We start from the raw sequence: 19,602 nt of genomic DNA, 5'->3' as shown, positions 1-19,602 counted from the left end.
GGAGTGACTCCCTAATAAGAAGAGTCTCTTCTCCTGAAGGGGGGCATCCCCTAGGAGGTCCACTGGAGACAAGTGACAACAGGATTTCCAGAGCAACAGTAGGTCACAGCAGGGTGGGATGCCACCTCGCAGCGTGGACCTTGTGCCCTGAAGCTGGGTGTGGGGTCACAAAGAGTCAGCAGTTTCAGCACTCTTAGACATGGCCATCCTAACTAAAAGCTTCTAGAATTCTCTGCAACCTGAGGCTGGTGGCCTTGGCAGAAGATGAGGTCATTTTCTAAAGCACAGGGGCATGACTAAGCTTGTAAATCCGAGCCCTGGTGGCACAGGTGTTGCAAGGCCATTCATCTTCCCCATTCTCACTCCAACGGAATGTCTGTGAGTTAGAGCGAGGGAGGCAGTGTGGCCCGGTGGGCAGGGAAGCGTAACGTCCCCGGAGGCCCTGTCAGACAGCGTTCTGTATGTTCATTCACAGGCAAAAGAAAACAAGCCTTCATTCAAAGAGCAAGAGGAATGTGGGGTTATGATTTGACACACTGGAGGTCAGGAGGCTTTTAATTAAAATGAATTCTAGTAACCCTGGGCTCATTATCTTGAGGCTGTCCTAAGGCAAGAGCTGGAACAGTGAGGACAACGTTCATTAAGAGGGAGGCCTGCTTGCACCATGTGACGACTACCTTTTCTAACAGTCTTGGGAAGTAGTCTGCACTCTACCAACTGCAACAGTATTATGGACACCAGGGAATTTGAAAATGGAAAGTCTCAGATCCCTGCCTGGCATTCACCCAGAGCAGCGCCATCAACCCAGCAAACAGACTGAGCCCATTTAGGCCCCGCTGGGAGCTGCGGCGTGGGCTCTGCACAGGCAGCTGCCCTGAAGCGCCATGCTGGCCTGGGGTGGGCAGGAGAGGCGGGTGGTGGCCCAGGAGGGTAGCCTGAGGACATACAAAGCCCAGGACAGGCTCTCTCCTCCTGGTAGCATCCTCAGTGGTCCACACTGCAGGCCCTCTTCAGGAGGAACGCTTTCACAGGGCCTGGACTGCTTCTGGGAGCCGCAGCCACATGGTTCACCAGCCGTGTGGTCCCGGGAAACCCACGGCCATCTCTGGGAACAGGTCTGCACCAGCAGAGTGAGGCGACCAGGACGGTGGCGGGCGGGCTGAGGCTCACCCAGGGCAGCGTATCTGAAGTGCCTGCACATGCCTGGCACCAAGCACTCAGGCACCACGGAGATCTGCCTGCGTCAAAGGTCCTCCCTACCAGGAAGCTGCCCTAAAATCCTTTTTGAAGCCAAGTCAGGGTATAAATAACATAGGTTTTTCTGAGAAATTTCTGAGTAGGAATTATTAGCCAGCACAAAGTGAAAACCTGGAGCCTCATAAAGATGGTTATCATAGAGCACATGTACTTCACCCTCCCTGGGAGAGGAACAAAGCCACAGACATTGTGCTCAGACACAAGATGAGAGGCAGATTGCAAGCAGAGCTTCATGTGGGTTCAGCTCTCTGCCCCAGGTTGTCCCTCTGTGAAGAAAGACCAACAGCACAGCCTCAGGGTGAGGAAGAGGCCGCCCCTTCTACTCCTCTGGCGCCCCCAAGAGCTGCCATGCCCTGCAGCCCCCACTTGACCATCTTCCAGGGCTTCTGGCTCCCTGGACCTCCAGGGATGGGGTGCCCACAATGACACTCGCTCTCTGGTTCTGGAGTGTGGCTAAGCAGGCAGTGCCTGATCTCTGTATGGGCCTTGCTTTCCCTTTAACTCGCAGGGTGTCCCTAGACACACACTGGACCCCAATACTCCAGATGGGCTTACAAGTGACTTCCCAGGGTTCTAGGGGGGCATCCTACTTGGTGGGAACAGAGCAAGGGGCTTCTTTTCCTTTCTGGATTCATTTTCTGCATCTCCCCCTTTCTCCCCTGGCCTGTTGAGCACAGAGCAGGTGTGGACAGTGACATTTTGCTTAGGGTGCTCAGGGGCAGGCCAGGCTCAGGCTGGCTGGGCGTTTTGTAATAAGAAATGGGCCCTGGGTAGGAGCTGAGGGAGGGTCTCTTAGAGCATGCAGGGCTCAGGGTGGGTGGGAAGGCTGAGGAGGAAGGGACCGAGGTGGGTGGGCGAGGCCAGCAGCGGCTTCCACTCGTTTCCACCAGAGGGACTGCACCACCAGCCCTACTTGGGGGCCTCGGGCTGAGGTGGGGCAAGGGGGCAGCAGGGCAGCCAAGAAGGGCCGGGGGCGTGAAGGGCACCCTATCTCAGGTGGCCCTGCTATGTGTCAGGCGCCCACTAGAGCTGAGCATGCGCACATGCCAGAGGCTGTCTGACTTCTGTCTCTCTGGGAACACAGGGCCCAAGGAGCCCCTCAGCCACCTAGCGGGCAGGGCCATGGGCTAGCGTGGAGCAGGGCCCAGCACTGGGCAAGCTGCACGGGTAGCCCACAGAAGGAGGAGCTGACAAAAAGGAGGGTCACGCTGGGTAAAAAAAGGGGACTCTTTGTTGAGTTACAGTGCCTAGCTTCAGATACTGATGTATTTCATGTCTACTATGTGACATGTGGGGACAGGCTGGACAATGGGGGATGGGGAGGTGTACACACCTGTGCACAGGGAATTACATCTCAGGAGCACACCCCAGGCTCATGAATCTGGTCTGTATTGCCAGGGATCCCCCCGCCCAGCCCCAGGACTCTGGCGGAGCAGAGCCCCTTCAGATCTGCCATCTCTGGACCCCGCAGAGCTCCCCAGCCTGCTGAAGCCCAGGCCACAGATGGGGCCACTTCCAAACAAGGCCGCCTGTGCTCAACAAGCTCTGCCTCTCAAAGGCTTACACTGAAATGTACTTGGCTTCAGCCCATTTCATTTTAATATCCTTTAGAAGAAGGGTTATAAACACAAGGCCAGTGCCCTGAACACTTAGCAGGGTTGGAAGAGCTGTTAATACCAAGTTTGTCTGTGGCTGCTTGGGGAAGCTGGCCAGGCTCAGGTTGGTGACATTCCAGGAGCCTGAATCGGGAGTACCTTATGCAATCACAATCCTGTGTGACTTCTAGGGCAGTTTTGCCTGCATAAGGCATTCAGGGAAGGCCCAGGGCAAAGGGATTAGCTTGAGCATGGAGGCCGAAACACACTGGCTTCTCGGCCAGTAGCCTTTTGATTGTTAGACGGCAGTACCTTCAATGGGCATTCAGCAAGCAGGCTATGGAGAATCCCCCAGTGAAAAATTTTTCTCATTAGCAACTCTTTGAAACAAACAAAAAATTTGTACTCAGCACAAAAGGGTACTGCACAGGGGAGCAGAGCTGAGAGCCCTGTGCACACTGATTTCCTTGGCACCCCAGGGGAACATGCAGATTTGGTCCCAGGGGATCTTCTTTACTTGTTAGACAAAGGTAAGTTCTAAATCTCCCCTTTCCTTTCCTCTTGCTGGAGGCAGCAGAGGCCTGGAGAAACTTCAGCCCTTGGTGGGGTTTCTCCAGATCCCGCTGTGGGGACTTCGGCCAAGGGAGGAGACAGCAGAGAGAAAACCAGACACCTTGACACACAGTGGGAATGCACCTTCCCCCTCCCACTGTAGCTCCTGGCTGGGTGGGGCCCAGCTCACCCCTGCTATCGGAGAGAGGCTGGTTCCACGCACGTAACCCAGGACACAGGACACATCCTCTGAGCCTGCACTGCATGGGGCACTTGCTGGTAGGAGTCAGAACAAACTGTATCTCATAACACTGGCCCTGCCAGCCCATTTTCCCACATTTGCCACCAAGGGAACAAGGATTCTGATAGCAGCAGCTTTCAAACAGGGTAACATGGGAATTGTGTGGGGTTTCTCCTTGCTTTTATCTGTTTCTGACATGCCCATTTAGATGGTTCGTTTGAGGCCTTAAGGGCGAGGGTGGTGTTCTCTCTGCACCTGTTCAGGGCTTCATTTTGCTGCCCTGCAAGCAGCTGCTTCGATCCTACAGTTGCGCCGCTCGCCTGACCTCCTCGCTTTGCCTTGACTCGCCTATAAGGCTTCAGTAAACTTCCTTCCTCCCGGCATCAAGGGATAGACATGTCAAGGGTCTTCTGATTAGTAGAGAAGGGCTTGTCCAGGAGCATCCTGCAGACTGACAGGGATTTTGTTCATTTTGGGAAGAGCCAGGAGTGGAGAGAATACGGCTGACTGAACTTCCTGGTGGGGAGAGCAGGCTGGCGGTGACAGCTCATTTGTAAAACAGGAGGCCCTGCTGGTCAAAGGATTGAGTGAGCATGGTTCTGAGAGCACCAGCACCTGCACAAAGGGATCTCTCAACTGCCACCACTGTTGTCACTGTTGTTAATATTATTCTTACTATGATTCCTGCAGGTTTCAAGGCCCTGAGGTCTCTGTTGCTTATGTTCCAAGCAACAAATCCTCTGGGCCTCACAGAAGTGACCCCCTTCCCTAATCTAGAAGGCTAGTTGCATCTGAACTTCCTGCTCCTGCAGGAAGTCTTCTTTGTATCCTTCCATTCTTACACTCCTATATTTCAAATTCTGACTGGCAAGTTGGCTTTTAGGTTGCAGAGGGTGAGCTGAGAGCGAATGCATGCTCCTGGACTGGCCCCTTCCCACTGGCACCCCAATCCCGTCTCTGCGCTGCCTTTGCTAGTCTCATGTCCCTTGTCTGTCCCAAACACCACAGAATCTTCGGTAGGCCTAAGTGGGGAGGGACACGTGCAGTGCCAGTCCTTATAACATGGAGGTCAAGAGTGTAGGTTCAAAGTGGCCACTCCGTGGCTATTGAGTCCTTGAGGAAATTACCTAAATTTCTCTATGCTTGTTTCTCCAACTGAAAACTGGAAATACTTGTGCCAACCTTAGAGCGCTGTTGAGGATTAACTGAGTTAATAAATGCAGCGTGGTTAGAACCATCCCAGTATTAGCCGTTATTACTGTATGAGGTCATTAAATTCTCACAGACCTTATTATCTGTCTCAAGTAGGTATTATTGCCATTCTCAATTTATAGGAGAGGCAATACTAATACTATATTTAGACTGGAAAAGTTTCAGAATACATCTATAATTGGATTGTCTGATTCTGTAAATCATGCAAAGCAGAGTGGCCCAATTTTGCAGCTGTAGGAAAAAACATTTTACGCCACAATTTCTATTGGTCCCCACCCAATCCAGACATTCATTAAGAGCGCAGAGTGAGCACTAGGTGAGATGCTGGCAAACCAGAATCCCTCTAGGCAAACTTGCTCTTTGGGCCTGAGCCTCCTCCAGCTGTTTGGTAATCTCTTGAGAATAGACTCCCCTCCAGTTGTCTCGACCCACGAGCCCTTGAGAAAACAGGAAGGATCTGAGAGCTGCTTGTTACACCGAGGAGTTAGGAGACAGGCCCTCACATTTGTGCTTCACATAGAGCCTAAAACATACTTGAGTTAGTTACCATCGATTACAAATTGATTCCACATAACATTTCAGATTTCTGCCTTCTCTCGAAAAAGCTAATCTGCCAATATAGGCCTGTCTTCCATCTGACAGCAATGGGCTGGAGCTGAGCAACAGCAGCTCACTTTTGACAGGGTTCAGGCTTCTCCCACTATCCGCAGTCCTCACTCCTCCACAGCGTCTCCTTCATGTTACAGCCAAGGCTAGTTGCCATTTATAATTATGCCTGCTGCTACTGTTTTCTAATAACCACCCACTTCACCCACATTGCTTACTTAGTTCCTATAGACATTTAGATTTGTGACTGTTGCTTTTCTAGGGGTTTCCATCAAACATGCACTTGCACTTTAAATGTCTTATTAATAGTTGTGGAATGGAAGGTTCCTTTCCCCTATTAAAGGAATTTTATGTACCAATAGGCTGGTCAAAATGTTGACTCTTTGAAGGTCCTGAAGTTTGATTGTTATTGTAGAGTGTTCTAGGGAGTGAGGATCAGAAAGGTCACCTGCCTTCTCTATCCCTAGACAGGCTCCTCCAGCTCTGAAAAGGTGCTCAAAGCCCCAGGAGAGCAGGATGAGGGGTCCGCAAAATAGGATAGACAGAGGGATAAACACTGGTGCCCCTTAAGCCGGTTCTTTTCTGGACTGGAGCTCCCGCCTGGTCCAGGGATCTCTGCAGACCAGGCTGCTAACTGAGACACTCTCTGCATCTTCTCCCGCCTGCCAGCCTCCTCATCTTAGCCCAACTCTTGCTCCCTGGACCCTAACCACAAGCATTCCAGATAGTAACTTTAGGCTTGCTGACACATTGGACCTTATTTTACTGCAATATACAATTGTTTTTATCAGACATCTTGGAATACACACCTAGGCCTTCTTTCTGAGTTACACTCTGTTTCTGAATATTTTGACCAAAAAAAAGCTACTAGAATGCATGTTCTCTGCCAATAGTGGCATATTATATACTCTGAGCCCAGGATGGTGGATTGAAGAACTCCCTGAGCTCGTGTCTCTACCTATTCTTGGGGCTAAGAAAAACCGTGTGAGTCATAAATGGCAACTTCCTTTTGGAATCCTGAAACTGTAAGTTCACCCTGATTGAAAGCTCAGTCCTGTGAGGTTGGCATTTCAGCAGGCCAGATCTGTTGCCACAGTAGCTCCACAACAATCTTTAAAAATAGATCACCTTTGAAAGCAGAGCAGATTTCCCTGTAAGCCCAGCACAGCTTCTCTAGAGCTTTTAATAGCTATGTATGGATGAAGACTCACTGTATTTGGAAGTAAAAGGTTAGAGGAAGGCTGAACAGGGATAGAAGTCAAAGGGCTCTGTTGACACTAACAAGAGTGGCCCAGCTACGGAGGAGCAGATAAAGCTGGAGGCTCTCTGAAGGGCCTATGTCAGTCTGTCCACATGTTCATCTACCCTAAAGGCAGCCAGCTTACACACCCGGGAGCACGCAGGACAGGCAGGGAGCGGGCCGCGCCCACTACCAACAGAAGGCTCTCTCACCGTGGTGCTCGGGCCTCGCAGAAGTGATGGCAGCACGCGCGGCAAAGTGTGCAGAGACCGCTGCCTCCTCTTGAGAGGGGTTTTTGCTCAGGACAATGAGATGGGCCTGTCACCACAGAAAGAAGAAACACATTTGTTTACATGCCTGGCAGCAGCAACTGTTCCTGCAGAGATAAGCAGAAAGCCAAGGAACTTTCTAGCAAGCTGGATAATACAATTTATGTGGAAGCACGATCAACTCTTGGAGGGCTGGATTTTAAAAGCATTGCATACTGAAGAGAAAACCACCTGACGCTGAGTGCAGATGGCTTGATGCTGTGGCCAGGGCCTATTACTAAGGAACATGTAAAAGTCTCGTCTCCTATGAGTGTAGTATCCGCAGAGGAGGGCGGGGGTGGGGGGATTCGAGAATTAAAAAGTGCTAGTGTTGTGCAGAGAAAGTTGGCAAGTCCTTGCCCGCTGGTCAGCCCAGAAAGGGGGACCTACCTGTGGGGTCAGCAGACTCACCCACAGAAACCCAGAGCCCTCCCCTGTGCCTGACCCACCGAGCCTGTTCGCCTGTGCCCTCTTCAAACTGGCCCCTGTGGAGCTGTCCGAGCACCGGAAAGGGCTCAGTTCCTTGGGAAAGAACGCCCATTTTAAAATTCTTTAAGAAAAAAACAAAGCCAAATCCTATGATCCTATGGATATAAAATAACAGTAACCCTTTCAAATAAAATACAAAACACATCCCTTCAAATAACAAGGGTATTAAATAAATAAGTAAGTAAAAGATAAAGTTACTACTCATCTGCCTGTCAACATCTGGAATTTTTTAAATGCTATTAGTAATATATTTATATTCATTCAATAAGCAGATACTTATGAACTGCCTCCTACAGGAAAGGCATGGGCTAGAATGGATGGACAGCACAGAAAGAAATGTGGGTAAATAACGGTTATCTAATGCACTAATGTGTGATGGTAGGTAGCTCAAAATTGATTGCCAAAGAGTGACAGAAATACTAAAATAAGACCACGAGTTTAAAGGGGAGAAATAATAGATTGGGATATGCAAAATAAAGTACAACAACTAAGGTGTAGGCTTCATTTAATTCTTTTTCATTTGTGATGTCAATTTTTTCTTGACAGTTTTTATTATCCTCATTTTATAGATGAAAAAACTGAGGTTGCTGAATGAGTGACTTGCCCAAGATATCTCACAGCTAACAAAGGACAGAGGTGAGACTCTGACCTTGACACTCTGACTTTACATTTGCTTTTCTTACCACATCATGAATGTGGCCACTCCTGTCCTGGCCCAGGGTGATAAACATCACTAATTGAGGCTGGCATGCTCCCCAGAGCACCCTGATTCAGCCTCCGGGAGCTATGACTTATCCTGGAGAGCTGGCTTAGGAGACAAAGCCCTACCACTAGAACCTTCTAATCCAGACCAAGCAGTGAGACAGCAAAGCCATAGAGACTTGCTCCTCCGATGACCAGCTCAATGTGTTTCTAAGGTGGAAATCAGGGTAGACCCTAAAGTGTTGCTTCTTTTGTCATATGTTATAGTCAACTGAGTTGCCAGTTCTAGCTTTTTATCATGGGTGTACTCCAGATCAAGATCGTTGGTGATAACTTTTGTTGTTGTGCTAGAATAATCAGATCTTTGTATTCATAATGCTAACAATATCCTTTGTTTTAAAACTACTTTTCTTATTATAGGATTATAAATAAATTGAAAAAGTGATTTGGTGACTCCCAAACTAGTCATTTTCCTTGATTTGGCCTGAAGCTCTGACTCAAAATGCTTCTCAAAGAAGTTGGCATTTTAAAAAGCAACTACATGTAAGGAAAGACAATAGGAGCCACAGGGATAGAGTCAAATGACTGCGTGTTCAGGGTTTGGGGAAAGGAAAACAAGAGAGAGGAAAAGCCTGCCCCACCTCCCATGCAAACTGAATCCTGTTTACATTGTGTTTCCCACTGGTTCACTATCTCCCAAACCACTATTTCGAAGAGCATCCTGTGATGTCAGAAAATATTTAACTCATATTGTTACAAAGACTTTTTTTTCTTTTATCAAATGTACACCACAGCAGTACAACATTCCCCCTCTCCCTTGGTAACCACTAGTCACTTCTCAGTGTCTATGAGTCCAATGCTGTTTTGTTCTTTCTGTTTTGCTTTGTTTTTATACTCCACAAATGAGTGAAATCATATAGTATTTGTCTTTCTCCACCTGGTTTATTTCACTGAGCATAATACCCTCTAGCTCCATCCATGTTGCTGCAAATGGTAGGATTTGTTTTCTCCTTATGGCTGAATAGTATTCCATTGTGTGTATGTACCACCTCTTCTTTATCCAGTCATCTACTGATGGACACTTAGGTTGCTTCCATATCTTGGCTATTGCAAACAGTGCAGCTGTATACATAGGGGTGCATATGTCTTTTTGAATCAAGGATTTTGTTTTCTTCAAGGAAAATTTCTAGGAGTGGAATTACTGGGTCAAATGGTATTTCTATTTTTAGTTTTTTGAGGAACCTCCATACTGCTTTCCACAGTGGTTGCACCAATTTACAATTTACTGTAAATTGTAGGAGGCTTCCTATTTTTCCGCACTCTTGCCGGCATTTGTTATTTCTTGTCTTTTGGATAGCGGCCATTCTAACCAGTGTGAGGTGATATATTACTGTGGTTTTAATTTGCATTTCCCTGATGATTAGCGATGTGGAGCATCTTTTCATGTGTCTGTTGGTCATTTGTACTTCTTCTTCAGAGAAGTGTCTGTTCAGGTCCTTTGCCCATTTTTTGTATCAGGTTATTTGATTTTTGGGTGTTGAGGCATGTGAGCTCTTTATATATTTTGGATGTTAACACCTTATCGGATGAGTCATTTACAAATATATTCTCCCATACTGTAGGATGCCTTTTTGTTCTGCTGATGGTGTCCTTTGCTGAACAGAACTTTTTAGTTTGATGTAGTCCCACTTGTTCATTTTTTATTTTGTGTCCCTTACCCAAGGAGATGTGTTCAGGAAAAAGTTGCTCATATTTATATTTGTTACAAAGACTTTTAACATATAGTATTTTAGATTGACCAAGACTCAAATTTAAATTCAAAAAGATTTTATATTTTGCTTCCACTCAATATTATAACTCAAGGAAATGTAAAAATATGTGTCTATCAAAATTATTTTCAAATGAATAATTACATGTTCTGAAAGTTCTGTAAGTTGCCTTTTGCCTTGAAGAAGCAAAAATTTTCCAAGAGCAAAAATGCTCAAGAAAGTGGATCCTGAAAGCCTAGGGATCTGAATTTATCACAAAATCTTTATAACTTCGATCTTTTTCTGTGTGAGATGCTCATATAAACAAATATTCAATATTTATTTTTCACTTCAGAAACTCAATCCGTGATCTAATTTATTATTGGATGTATATGAAGCTTCTAAAAACCATATGCTGGAGGGGAAAAGTGGGTGAGATAGGGAACCCAGGCAGTTTAAATTGTGCAAGATTAGCATCTCATTCATTTAACAAGATTTAATTACATTACTCAGTTTGGTTTATCTTAATTCTTAAATGCTTTCTATACACCAGATATTGGTGCTGACACTAGGGATTCACACACACAAAAATCAGGCAAAGCAACCCTTCCCACAGAGGAAGCCCAGCGAGGAGAGCACAGAGTGCTGAGGTGAGGGGCTTCACCATCAGAAGCAGAGCAAGAGAGGCAGCACATGCTGGAACTGGAATGCTGCAGTGTAGGGGAGGGAGTCGGGCTTTCAGTAGGGTGCAGCCCCCCTGCACTGACCTTCAGGGAGGAGCTGAGGGAATCAAAACTCTGTTCCTTTGTTCCTTTCTCTCCTCCCATGGTCAAGGCTGTATGCCTCCCAGCCAGAGGACAGGGGGGCCCCTGTCGTGGGGCACAGAGGTGAGAGAGCTGCAGAGAGGAGCCAAGCGAACAAACTAAAGTATCCAACAGAGGTCCACCTGAACACTGTGGCTCCTCAGGTTTGGACAGGTCCATGTTCCTCTCTGCCCCCAGCTGGGCCTTATTATGACTTAACCTCTGTTACCTCTGGACCCTGCAGCTCAGAAACCCCCTTGCCTTATCAGGCCCTGGCTCTATTCCAATCATGCAACTTCAAGCCCTCTTTCCACTCTCCACCTTCTCACTCTCCAGCCATCCCTCCCTCCTGTGGTCCCTGCCCTGCCCTTCTTGTCCAGCTTGGAGGGCACCGCCTATCAGTGTCAATATCAAAAATGCGCTCAACTCCATTGAAGTATTATTATATGAATATACTATGAAGACTATGAACAGTATTATATGAATATACTACTATATGACTATATACGAATGAATATATTGTGGTGGATTCATATAATGATTGAACTCAATCTACATACACTAACAGTAACATACCACCCAGTGGAAAAGTAACTTACAAAGGCATGCACACATCACATCACCATTGATTTTCAAGTTTCTGTTTTGAGGCAGAACGCCTTTTATTCCAAACAGAATCTTCCTGGTTCTCTAACGTACAAAGCAGGTCAGAGTGGAGCTGCTCTCACTGAAGCAGGTGGATTGGGCCTGAAAGCCCACCCAGCTGCCCTCAAAAGACCCTCCCTGGAACACGAGGTCTTAGGGTGACACTGAGAACCACAGCTCCACCCTGTGTAGGAGGCCTGCTTATGGAGTGGGTACAAAGGCAGTTGACAAAGCTAGTGATTAGATCACCCAGTCTTTCTAAACTAAACCTCTGTTCACAATTCTGGAACAACACTGTGTCTGCTAAGAGAATATAAATACCTCTGTTATATACATTTGAGAGCATTTAAGGACTACTTTTGAGAGTTAACAGAATTACAGGAGTCATGCTTGCCTCTCCTGGCTTCACACAGGAACCCAAGAAATGGGCCCCCCGCTGGGGACCTGCCGCTTGACCGCACACACTCATCCTCATTATTTATTAATTTCCTCAGAGCTTGAATTTCTCCTCCCACCCTTTGTTGTCTTCAGTATTTTATGATCATATGTTTATCAACTGTCATCTTGAAGCTGAGAAGGTGTATTTCATATTCCTAACTCCCTTGAGCTGCTAGCATATTGTACTGGGTTAAAAACAAAACCATATTGAGCAAAGGTCATTGACTGAAACACTTCATTCACCAGACCGATCACCTCCTGCCGAGGCGCAGAGCAACTGCTGCGTTCTGGTCCTGCTGTGCACGTCTGGGGGAGACCACCAGCTCCTCAGTGCCAATCCAGCTGTCAGTAGATGCAGCTGGAGCCAGAGCTGGCAGGCTCTTATCTAACTGGGCCCATCCCCTTGGATTTGTAAAATGTGTGGTAGTTCTTGAAGAGAAAACTTGATGACTCGTAAAAAAGATGTTTCTAGTTTTGCAGGCAGTCCCCATCATATGATCAGTCAACTTAAAAAACACTGGGTGGGTTCTGAGTGTGGAGCCGCAGCTCTTGTGGGGAGGGAGGGAAAGGTTTTTCTTCCAAATAATTAGGGGATTGCCAACTCAGAGGGAAGTCTCTTTCCCAGTAGCAAAGTGGAGAATAGTACAGAAGTAGCTCAAGGTGTATTTGTGGACTCAAACTGAGTTTATTTTCCCAGGATACAAGGACACTCAAAAGCCTCTAACTTAGTAATAGCCAGGGTCTCTTTGTAAGGCTGAAGGCTAGCACTGGGAGGGATGGATCATTGATCAAGCACCTACTTTTGCCAGGAGTGGTACTACATGAGTTACATACACCAGCTCGCTTAATCTCATCACGACCAGTGAGAGTGATGTTCACAGCCCACTTTAGAGCTGGGGAAGTAGGAAATGAAGCCTTAACAAGATTAGACAACTGGCTCAAGGTCACATAGGAGGTCAGGGGCAGAACAGGGATTCAGACTAAGGCCTGTGATTCTAAATTGCACCCTTTCGTAGTCTAACATCTGGTTATTCAGAGAGTGGAAGTTATAGAAAGATGATTTTCTAATCAGTGTAGAGAAGAATTATTTAAAGAGTCAGAGAAATAGTTGCTAAGTAGTAGAGCTGGTCCAGAAATGGAATGACTGGCTAGGGGGAGTATAAGCTAGTGTATGTGACTTCTGAGAATTAACTTTAGAGGGATGCTATCGGGGGGGGCAGGCAGTGGATGGTGGATGGAGTTATCAGGGTGCATTCTGCCAAGCATCTGAATTTCTGTTTTGATTCAAGCTTGTGCCTTAATTCAGCGGAACCTCAAGTCCACCGGTCATTTGAGGTGTGAGCTTACTGTGTTTCTTTTATAACCGACCAGCTGTGCAGCTGCATAGCTTTTCCTCTTGGCCCTGCCAAAGCCGGCCATTCCCCCCGCAGCTCTGAGTTGACGCCCTTGTGCAGCACAGGGTCAGGTCGCAGCCCAAGGTTACCCCTTGCTTTCCTGTCCATCTCTGCCCAGTAGGGAAACCTTTCACGGCCACAGGGGGCCGGTGCCCTGGAAAGCCTTGGCTAAGAGAAAGATGGAGGTGGGAACTCCTGGGGGTGGGTAGATGAATACAGGGGGCAGAGGGCATTCAAAACTGAGTTCTGAGGGCCCCAGAGGAAGCCAGTTTCTTTTAATAGTCAGAGAAAGTCCTGGTGGCAGCTCTCCAGTCTCAATTTTAGCTCCTCCAAAGGGCTGGGGAGAAAAGGCCCTACTCCTTGTAAGGGTTCGCACCAAAACAGACAGGGTGGGAGCTTATATTTTTATACTCATTCGGTTACAAGGGTGTGCTTTTTTAAAACTCAACTAGATTTTTAGATTATAAGAGTAGTACCTGTATGTAACTTTAAACATCCTAAGTGGTAGAAAAAAACAAACAATCAAAATGTCAAATGTCTTCTCCTTTCTGTCTAGAAGCCGTAGCCCCTCTCCCCTCCATCCCGGTCCTGACGCCTTATAGCTAAGTCCTGCCAACCTCTGTGTATCTTCTCAGAAAGACTGATAGGCTTATACAAACACACACACATACAGGCACAAGTACCTAGACACACACACACATGCACGTGTATACACGTACATACAGGATCATAACCTGGCCGTGATCCCTCTCAGACCAGCTTCATTACCTGCTACCCCGTCCCTGTCTTCTCTCCCCAGATCTCCTCCACTTCCTTAGTCTTTGGGGCATCTCATTATTAATCCTCATGGGATCCCACACCAGGTCAGGCTGCCCCACGGGGCGCTCCCACAGTACCCAGCACCTCTCCCCCTGGTGCAGAGCATGTTTGTAGTTTTACATTCATCTGCTTGATTATTCACCTAAGGTCTAGACTGCTCCTCGAGGGCGAGACCATCTCTTACAGTCCCAGTGCCACCACTGTGCTTGGAACATGCCAGTGTTTAATTGGCTGTTGACTGAACAAACATTCTGCTCTACATCTAGCTTTTTAAAGTTAATAGTACATTTTGGGTATCTTTCATGGCAGAACATACACATCCATCCCATTCTCTTTAGTGGTTCTGCGGTGTTCTAACACATGGGGATGTCTCAGAATTTCATACCAGTCCCCCTTTTAATGGGTTTTAAGGTTATTCCTGATTTTTTTGCTACTGCCACTGCTGTTTTATTGCTCACACACCTTTGCACATGTGTACACATCTCTCTCTCTCTTTCTAGATGTGACGCTGCTGGGTCAAAGGGTTAGTGCATATAAAATTGGAGGGAGTTATCAATCGTTTTCCCTCAAAATAGTACCAATTCTCATTCCTATCAGCAGTGCGCCAGGAGGCCTGTTTCCCCACACCCTCGCCATCATAGAACATCATCAAACCTTTTGATTTTGCTCACAGGTAGGTGAAAAAATGGCCTCTCCTTGGTCAATTATATTTATTTAATAACAAATGAAGCTGAGGATTATTATTATTATTATTTTTGTTATCATTAATCTATAATTACATGAAGAACATTATGTTTACTAAGGTCCCCCCTTCACCAAGTCCCCCCCCAACAAACCCCATTACAGTCACTGTCCATCAGCGTAGTTAGATGTTATAGAATCACTACTTGTCTTCTCTGTGTTGCACAACCCTCCCCATGCCCCCTCATATTACACATGCTAATCATAATACCCCCTTTCTTTTTCCCCACCCTTATCCCTCCCTTCCCTCCCATTCTCCCCAGTCCCTTTCCCTTTGGTAACTGTTAGTCCATTCTTGGGTTCTGTGATTCTGCTGCTGTTTTGTTCCTTCCATTTTTCTTTGTTCTTATACTCCACATACGAGTGAAATCATTTGGTATTTGTCTTTCTCCGCCTGGTTTATTTCACTGAGCATAATACCCTCTAGCTCCATCCATGTTGTTGCAAATGGTAGGATTTGTTTTCTTCTTATGGCTGAATAATAATCCATTGTGTATATGTACCACATCTTTTTATCCATTCATCTACTGATGGACACTTAGGTTGCTTCCATTTCTTGGCTATTGTAAATAGTGCTGTGATAAACGTAGGGGTGCATCTGTCTTTTTCAAACTGAAGTGCTGCATTCTTAGGGTAAATTCCTAAAAGTGGAATTCCTGGGTCAAATGGTATTTCTATTTTGAGCTTTATGAGGAACCTCCATACTGCTTTCCATAGTGGTTGAACGAATTTACATTCCCACCAGCAGTGTAGAAGGGTTCCCCTTTCTCCACAACCTTGCCAGCATTTGTTGTTGTTTGTCTTTTGGATGGTGGCGATCCTTACTGGTGTGAGGTGATATCTCATTGTGGTTTTAATTTGCATTTCTCTGATGACTAGTGAAGTGGAGCATCTTTTCATGTGTCTGTTGGCCATCTGAATTTCTTCTTTGGAGAACTGTCTGTTCAGCTCCTCTGCCCATTTTTTAATTGGATTATTTGCTTTTTGTTTGTTGAGGTGCGTGAGCTCTTTATATATTTTGGATGTCAAGCCTTTATCGGATCTGTCATTTACAAATATATTCTCCCATACTGTAGGATACCTTTTTGTTCTATTGATGGTGTCCTTTGCTGTACAGAGGCTTTTCAGCTTGATGTAGTCCCACTTGTTCATTTTTGCTTTTGTTTCCCTTGCCCGGGGAGATAAGTTCATGAAGAAGTTGCTCATGTTTATATCCAAGAGATATTTGCCCATGTTTTTTTCTAAGAGTTTTATAGTTTCATGACTTACATTCAGGTCTTTGATCCATTTTGAATTTACTTTTGTGAATGGGATTAGACAGTGATCCAGTTTCATTCTCTTACATGTAGCTGTCCAGTTTTGCCAGCACCATCTGTTGAAGAGACTGTTGTTTCCCCATTGTATGTCCATGGCTCCTTTATCATATATTAATTGACCATATATGTTTGAGTTAATGTCTGGAGTCTCTAATCTGTTCCACTGGTCTGTGGCTCTGTTCTTGTGCCAGTACCAAATTGTCTTGATTACTGTGGCTTTGTAGTAGAGTTTGAAGTTGGGGAGTGAGATCCCCCCCACTTTATTGTGGAGCCTTCTCAGGATTGCTTTGGCTATTCAGGGTCTTTGGTGTTTCCATATGAATTTTTGAACTATTTGTTCCAGTTCATTGAAGAATGCTGTTGGTAATTTGATAGGGATTGCATCAAATCTGTATATTGCTTTGGGCAGGATGGCCATTTTGATGATATTAATTCTTCCTAGCCAGGAGCATGGGATGAGTTTACATTTGTTAGTGACCTCTTTAATTTCTCTTAAGAGTGTCTTATAGTTGTCAGGGTACAGGTCTTTCACTTCCTTGGTTAGGTTTATTCCTAGGTATTTTATTCTTTTTGATGCAATTGTGAATGGAATTGTTTTCCTGATTTCTCTTTCTATTGGTTCATTGTTGGTATATAGGAAAGCCACAGATTTCTGTGTGTTAATTTTGTATCCTGCAACTTTGCTGTATTCCGATATCAGTTCTAGTAGTTTTGGAGTGAAGTCTTTAGGGTTTTCTATGTACAACATCATGTCATCTGCAAATAGTGACAGTTTGACTTCTTCTTTACCAATCTGGATTCCTTGTATTTCTTTGTTTTGTCTGATTGTCTTGGCTGGGACCTCCAGTACTATGTTGAATAACAGTGGGGAGAGTGGGCATCCCTGTCTAGTTCCCGATCTCAAGCTGAGGATTATTTTTGTATGGTTACTGGACATCTGTTCCTGTCTTTTATCCATATTTCCATTGAGCTGTTTCTTTTTCATAAGAACTCTTTCTATGTTTTCCCCTTTGACATTTAGTTTTTGACTTTAAAATATTTTGACACAGAGAAGTTTTTCACTTTTATGCTGTCAAATTCATCAATCTTTCTTTCCATCTCTTCTCCTCCCCTCTCTGCCTCTCAGTCTATACCCATCTGTGCACATGCGGAGGAAAAATGCTCTAAGTGTCAACACCAGCGACTTCTGGGAATGGGGGAATGTGATGACTTGTAACTCCTCTCTTTGTGTTTGTCTTTACGGCTTAATTTTTTTTTTTATATAGAACATTATTATTTTTAGACAAGCTATTTGCTACTTTCAAAGAAACAAAACGGCACCTGGATATATGTCATCCTTAAAGTTTTTTATATAAGACATTCAATCATCATTCTGTTCTGCATCTTTTCTAAGTGTAAACCAAAAAGCTGGTATTTTCAGAAATTTTGAAAATTAAAAATGTTCCAACAAATGCACAGCAACGAACAAGAACTGGTCGGAAGTGCCGCCATTTGCTGAGTAGCCTGAACGTGCCAGGAGCCTCGTGTGAGCACCCATCAGTGGCACCTAAGCCTGATCAAGGCCATGCACTCATCCAGAGTGGGGACCTGACGCCAGATTTCCTGACCGCAAAGTCTCTGCTGGAGCAACTGATAAATTACTTCGTTACACTTTGCGAATCAAACTTCCCCTAAATTTGGGAACCACTGAGCGGCAGAGCTGCCCTGAAAACTGAAGGAGAGATATGCAACTCAAGTGTCAGAGACGTGAACAAGCACGCCAAGCGAGGGCGGTGATAATTTATACCCCTTGAAGGCGCACACCCACGAACACTCTCTCTCTCTCACAGAAATGAAATCCTGTGATTTTTCTGTTGGACAGGAAAATAAGCGTCTATTGCCAAAATCTGCCGTGAGCAGTTGCAGAAACAATCGTGTTTTGCAGAGCTTTCTCACCGACCCCTGCTGCAGAGGGCGGACGGGGCAGAGAACGGCTCTTTCATCAGGCCCTGCGGCTGCTGCCTTCTCCGGGCGCTGGCTCTGCGCAGCTTGCTTGCTTTTTCTCCATTTTAATGGATTAGCTCCTAAAATACTTCGGAACTTTTCTGCATTCTACAGAAAATAAAAGGCCTTTTATCTCTGGGTGTTTCTCTTACTCCAACGGAATCAAGGGTGAAAAATGAGAGGAGAAATAACCCCTTTTTCTTTTTGTGTGCTTAATAAATGGTTTTTAGGCATGAGCTCCCTGGGGCAGCAGCAGCCACACTGTACTTTCTGTATCTTAGGTAAAGTTCCTAAAGAAAAGGGGAGCCTTGATAAGTGTTTAGTAATTACCTTTAATAAATAAAAGTAACTTACACTGGCAACATGCCTAATGGTTCACAAAGCACTTTCCATTTTGAACTTTTGACCAGTTCTGGGAAGTGGATAGGGTCTTTTGTAGGTTTCTTTTTTTTTGAGAGAGAAGTTAAATAACTTGTATAATCAAACAGCTGGCAAACAGAAGAATCCAGACTCTACCTGATTTTTCTGATTTCAATGCTGTTTTGACTTCACCAAGCTGTCTCTTTAATAATCATCAGCAAGCATTTATTTTAACACTCTCAAATCCTTATTAACTTCAAGAACAAGCAAGAATAAAAGTCATCTATCAAATTTTACTAGTATTATACAAGTGAATGAATACCTCTATAACCAGGAGACAGAGAAATCCTTCTGAGTTAGATTTAATAACCAAATGTAATGAAAGGCTGAACATTTGAAAGGATTAAGAAAGCTTTTGTGTGGCAAAAATTATGAATCCACACACACACAAAATTACAGCTAATAAATAAGTGTGGTAAGATTGCATACAAGGTAAATAGAACATCTGTATTTCTTACACTAGCAATGAACAATACGAAAAGGAAATTAAGAAATCACTTCCATTTATAATAGCATCAAAAGAACAAAATATTTGGGAATAAGTCCTCCAAAAGAAATGCAAAACTTATACTAAAGAACTTGGATGGAAAAAATTAAGGAAGACCTAAATAAATAGAAACATCCCATGTTCATGTGTTGAAAGGCTTAATATTGTTAAGATGTCAATACTTCCTAACTAGAACACATATTCAATGTGCTCCCTATCAAACTCCCAGCTGCTTTTTCTTTCTAGAAATTGATAAGCTTACCCTAAAATTCATATAAAAATGCAAGGGACCCAGAACAGCCAAAACAATTTTGAAAAATATTAACTCATTTGGAGAAATTACCCTTTTAAATTTACAGATTTCAAAACACTACAAAACTTGTACATGAATGTTCCTAGCAACATTATTCATAATAATCATAAACTTAATACAGAACAAGTCATTAAGACAGTGTGATGCTGACATAAAGACAGACAAATTGTAGATCAAAGGAATGGAATTAAGAGTCCAGAAATAAACCCTTAATTTATGGTCAGTCGATTTTTGACATAAGTGTCAAAATAATTCAGTGGTGAAAGGATAAAAATTTCAGCAAATGGTGATGG

The 19,602-nt window shown here is 44.9% G+C and overlaps 1 protein-coding gene and 1 long non-coding RNA gene across 4 annotated transcripts in view; one reads left to right on the top strand and one right to left on the bottom strand.

Annotated features, from left to right (window-relative positions):
- TTC23 (tetratricopeptide repeat domain 23) overlaps positions 1-19,602 on the bottom strand; it is a 100,846-nt gene that overhangs the window by 23,476 nt on the left and 57,768 nt on the right. For all 3 annotated transcript variants that reach the window (XM_036878716.2, XM_036878718.2, XM_036878717.2), the window contains one exon: positions 6,916-7,021. In XM_036878716.2, the coding sequence (XP_036734611.2) occupies positions 6,916-7,021 (106 nt within the window). The remainder of the gene's footprint in view (positions 1-6,915; positions 7,022-19,602) is intronic.
- On the top strand, positions 7,968-18,994 carry LOC118908786 (uncharacterized). The gene is made up of 3 exons (XR_005023343.2): positions 7,968-8,136; positions 14,550-14,722; positions 17,565-18,994. It is a non-coding gene; the product is annotated as an uncharacterized LOC118908786 (long non-coding RNA).

The sequence above is a fragment of the Manis pentadactyla genome, chromosome 18, assembly GCF_030020395.1.
Source record: "Manis pentadactyla isolate mManPen7 chromosome 18, mManPen7.hap1, whole genome shotgun sequence".
Lineage (NCBI taxonomy): Eukaryota > Metazoa > Chordata > Mammalia > Pholidota > Manidae > Manis > Manis pentadactyla.
This window is presented reverse-complemented; position numbering and strand designations above follow the sequence as displayed.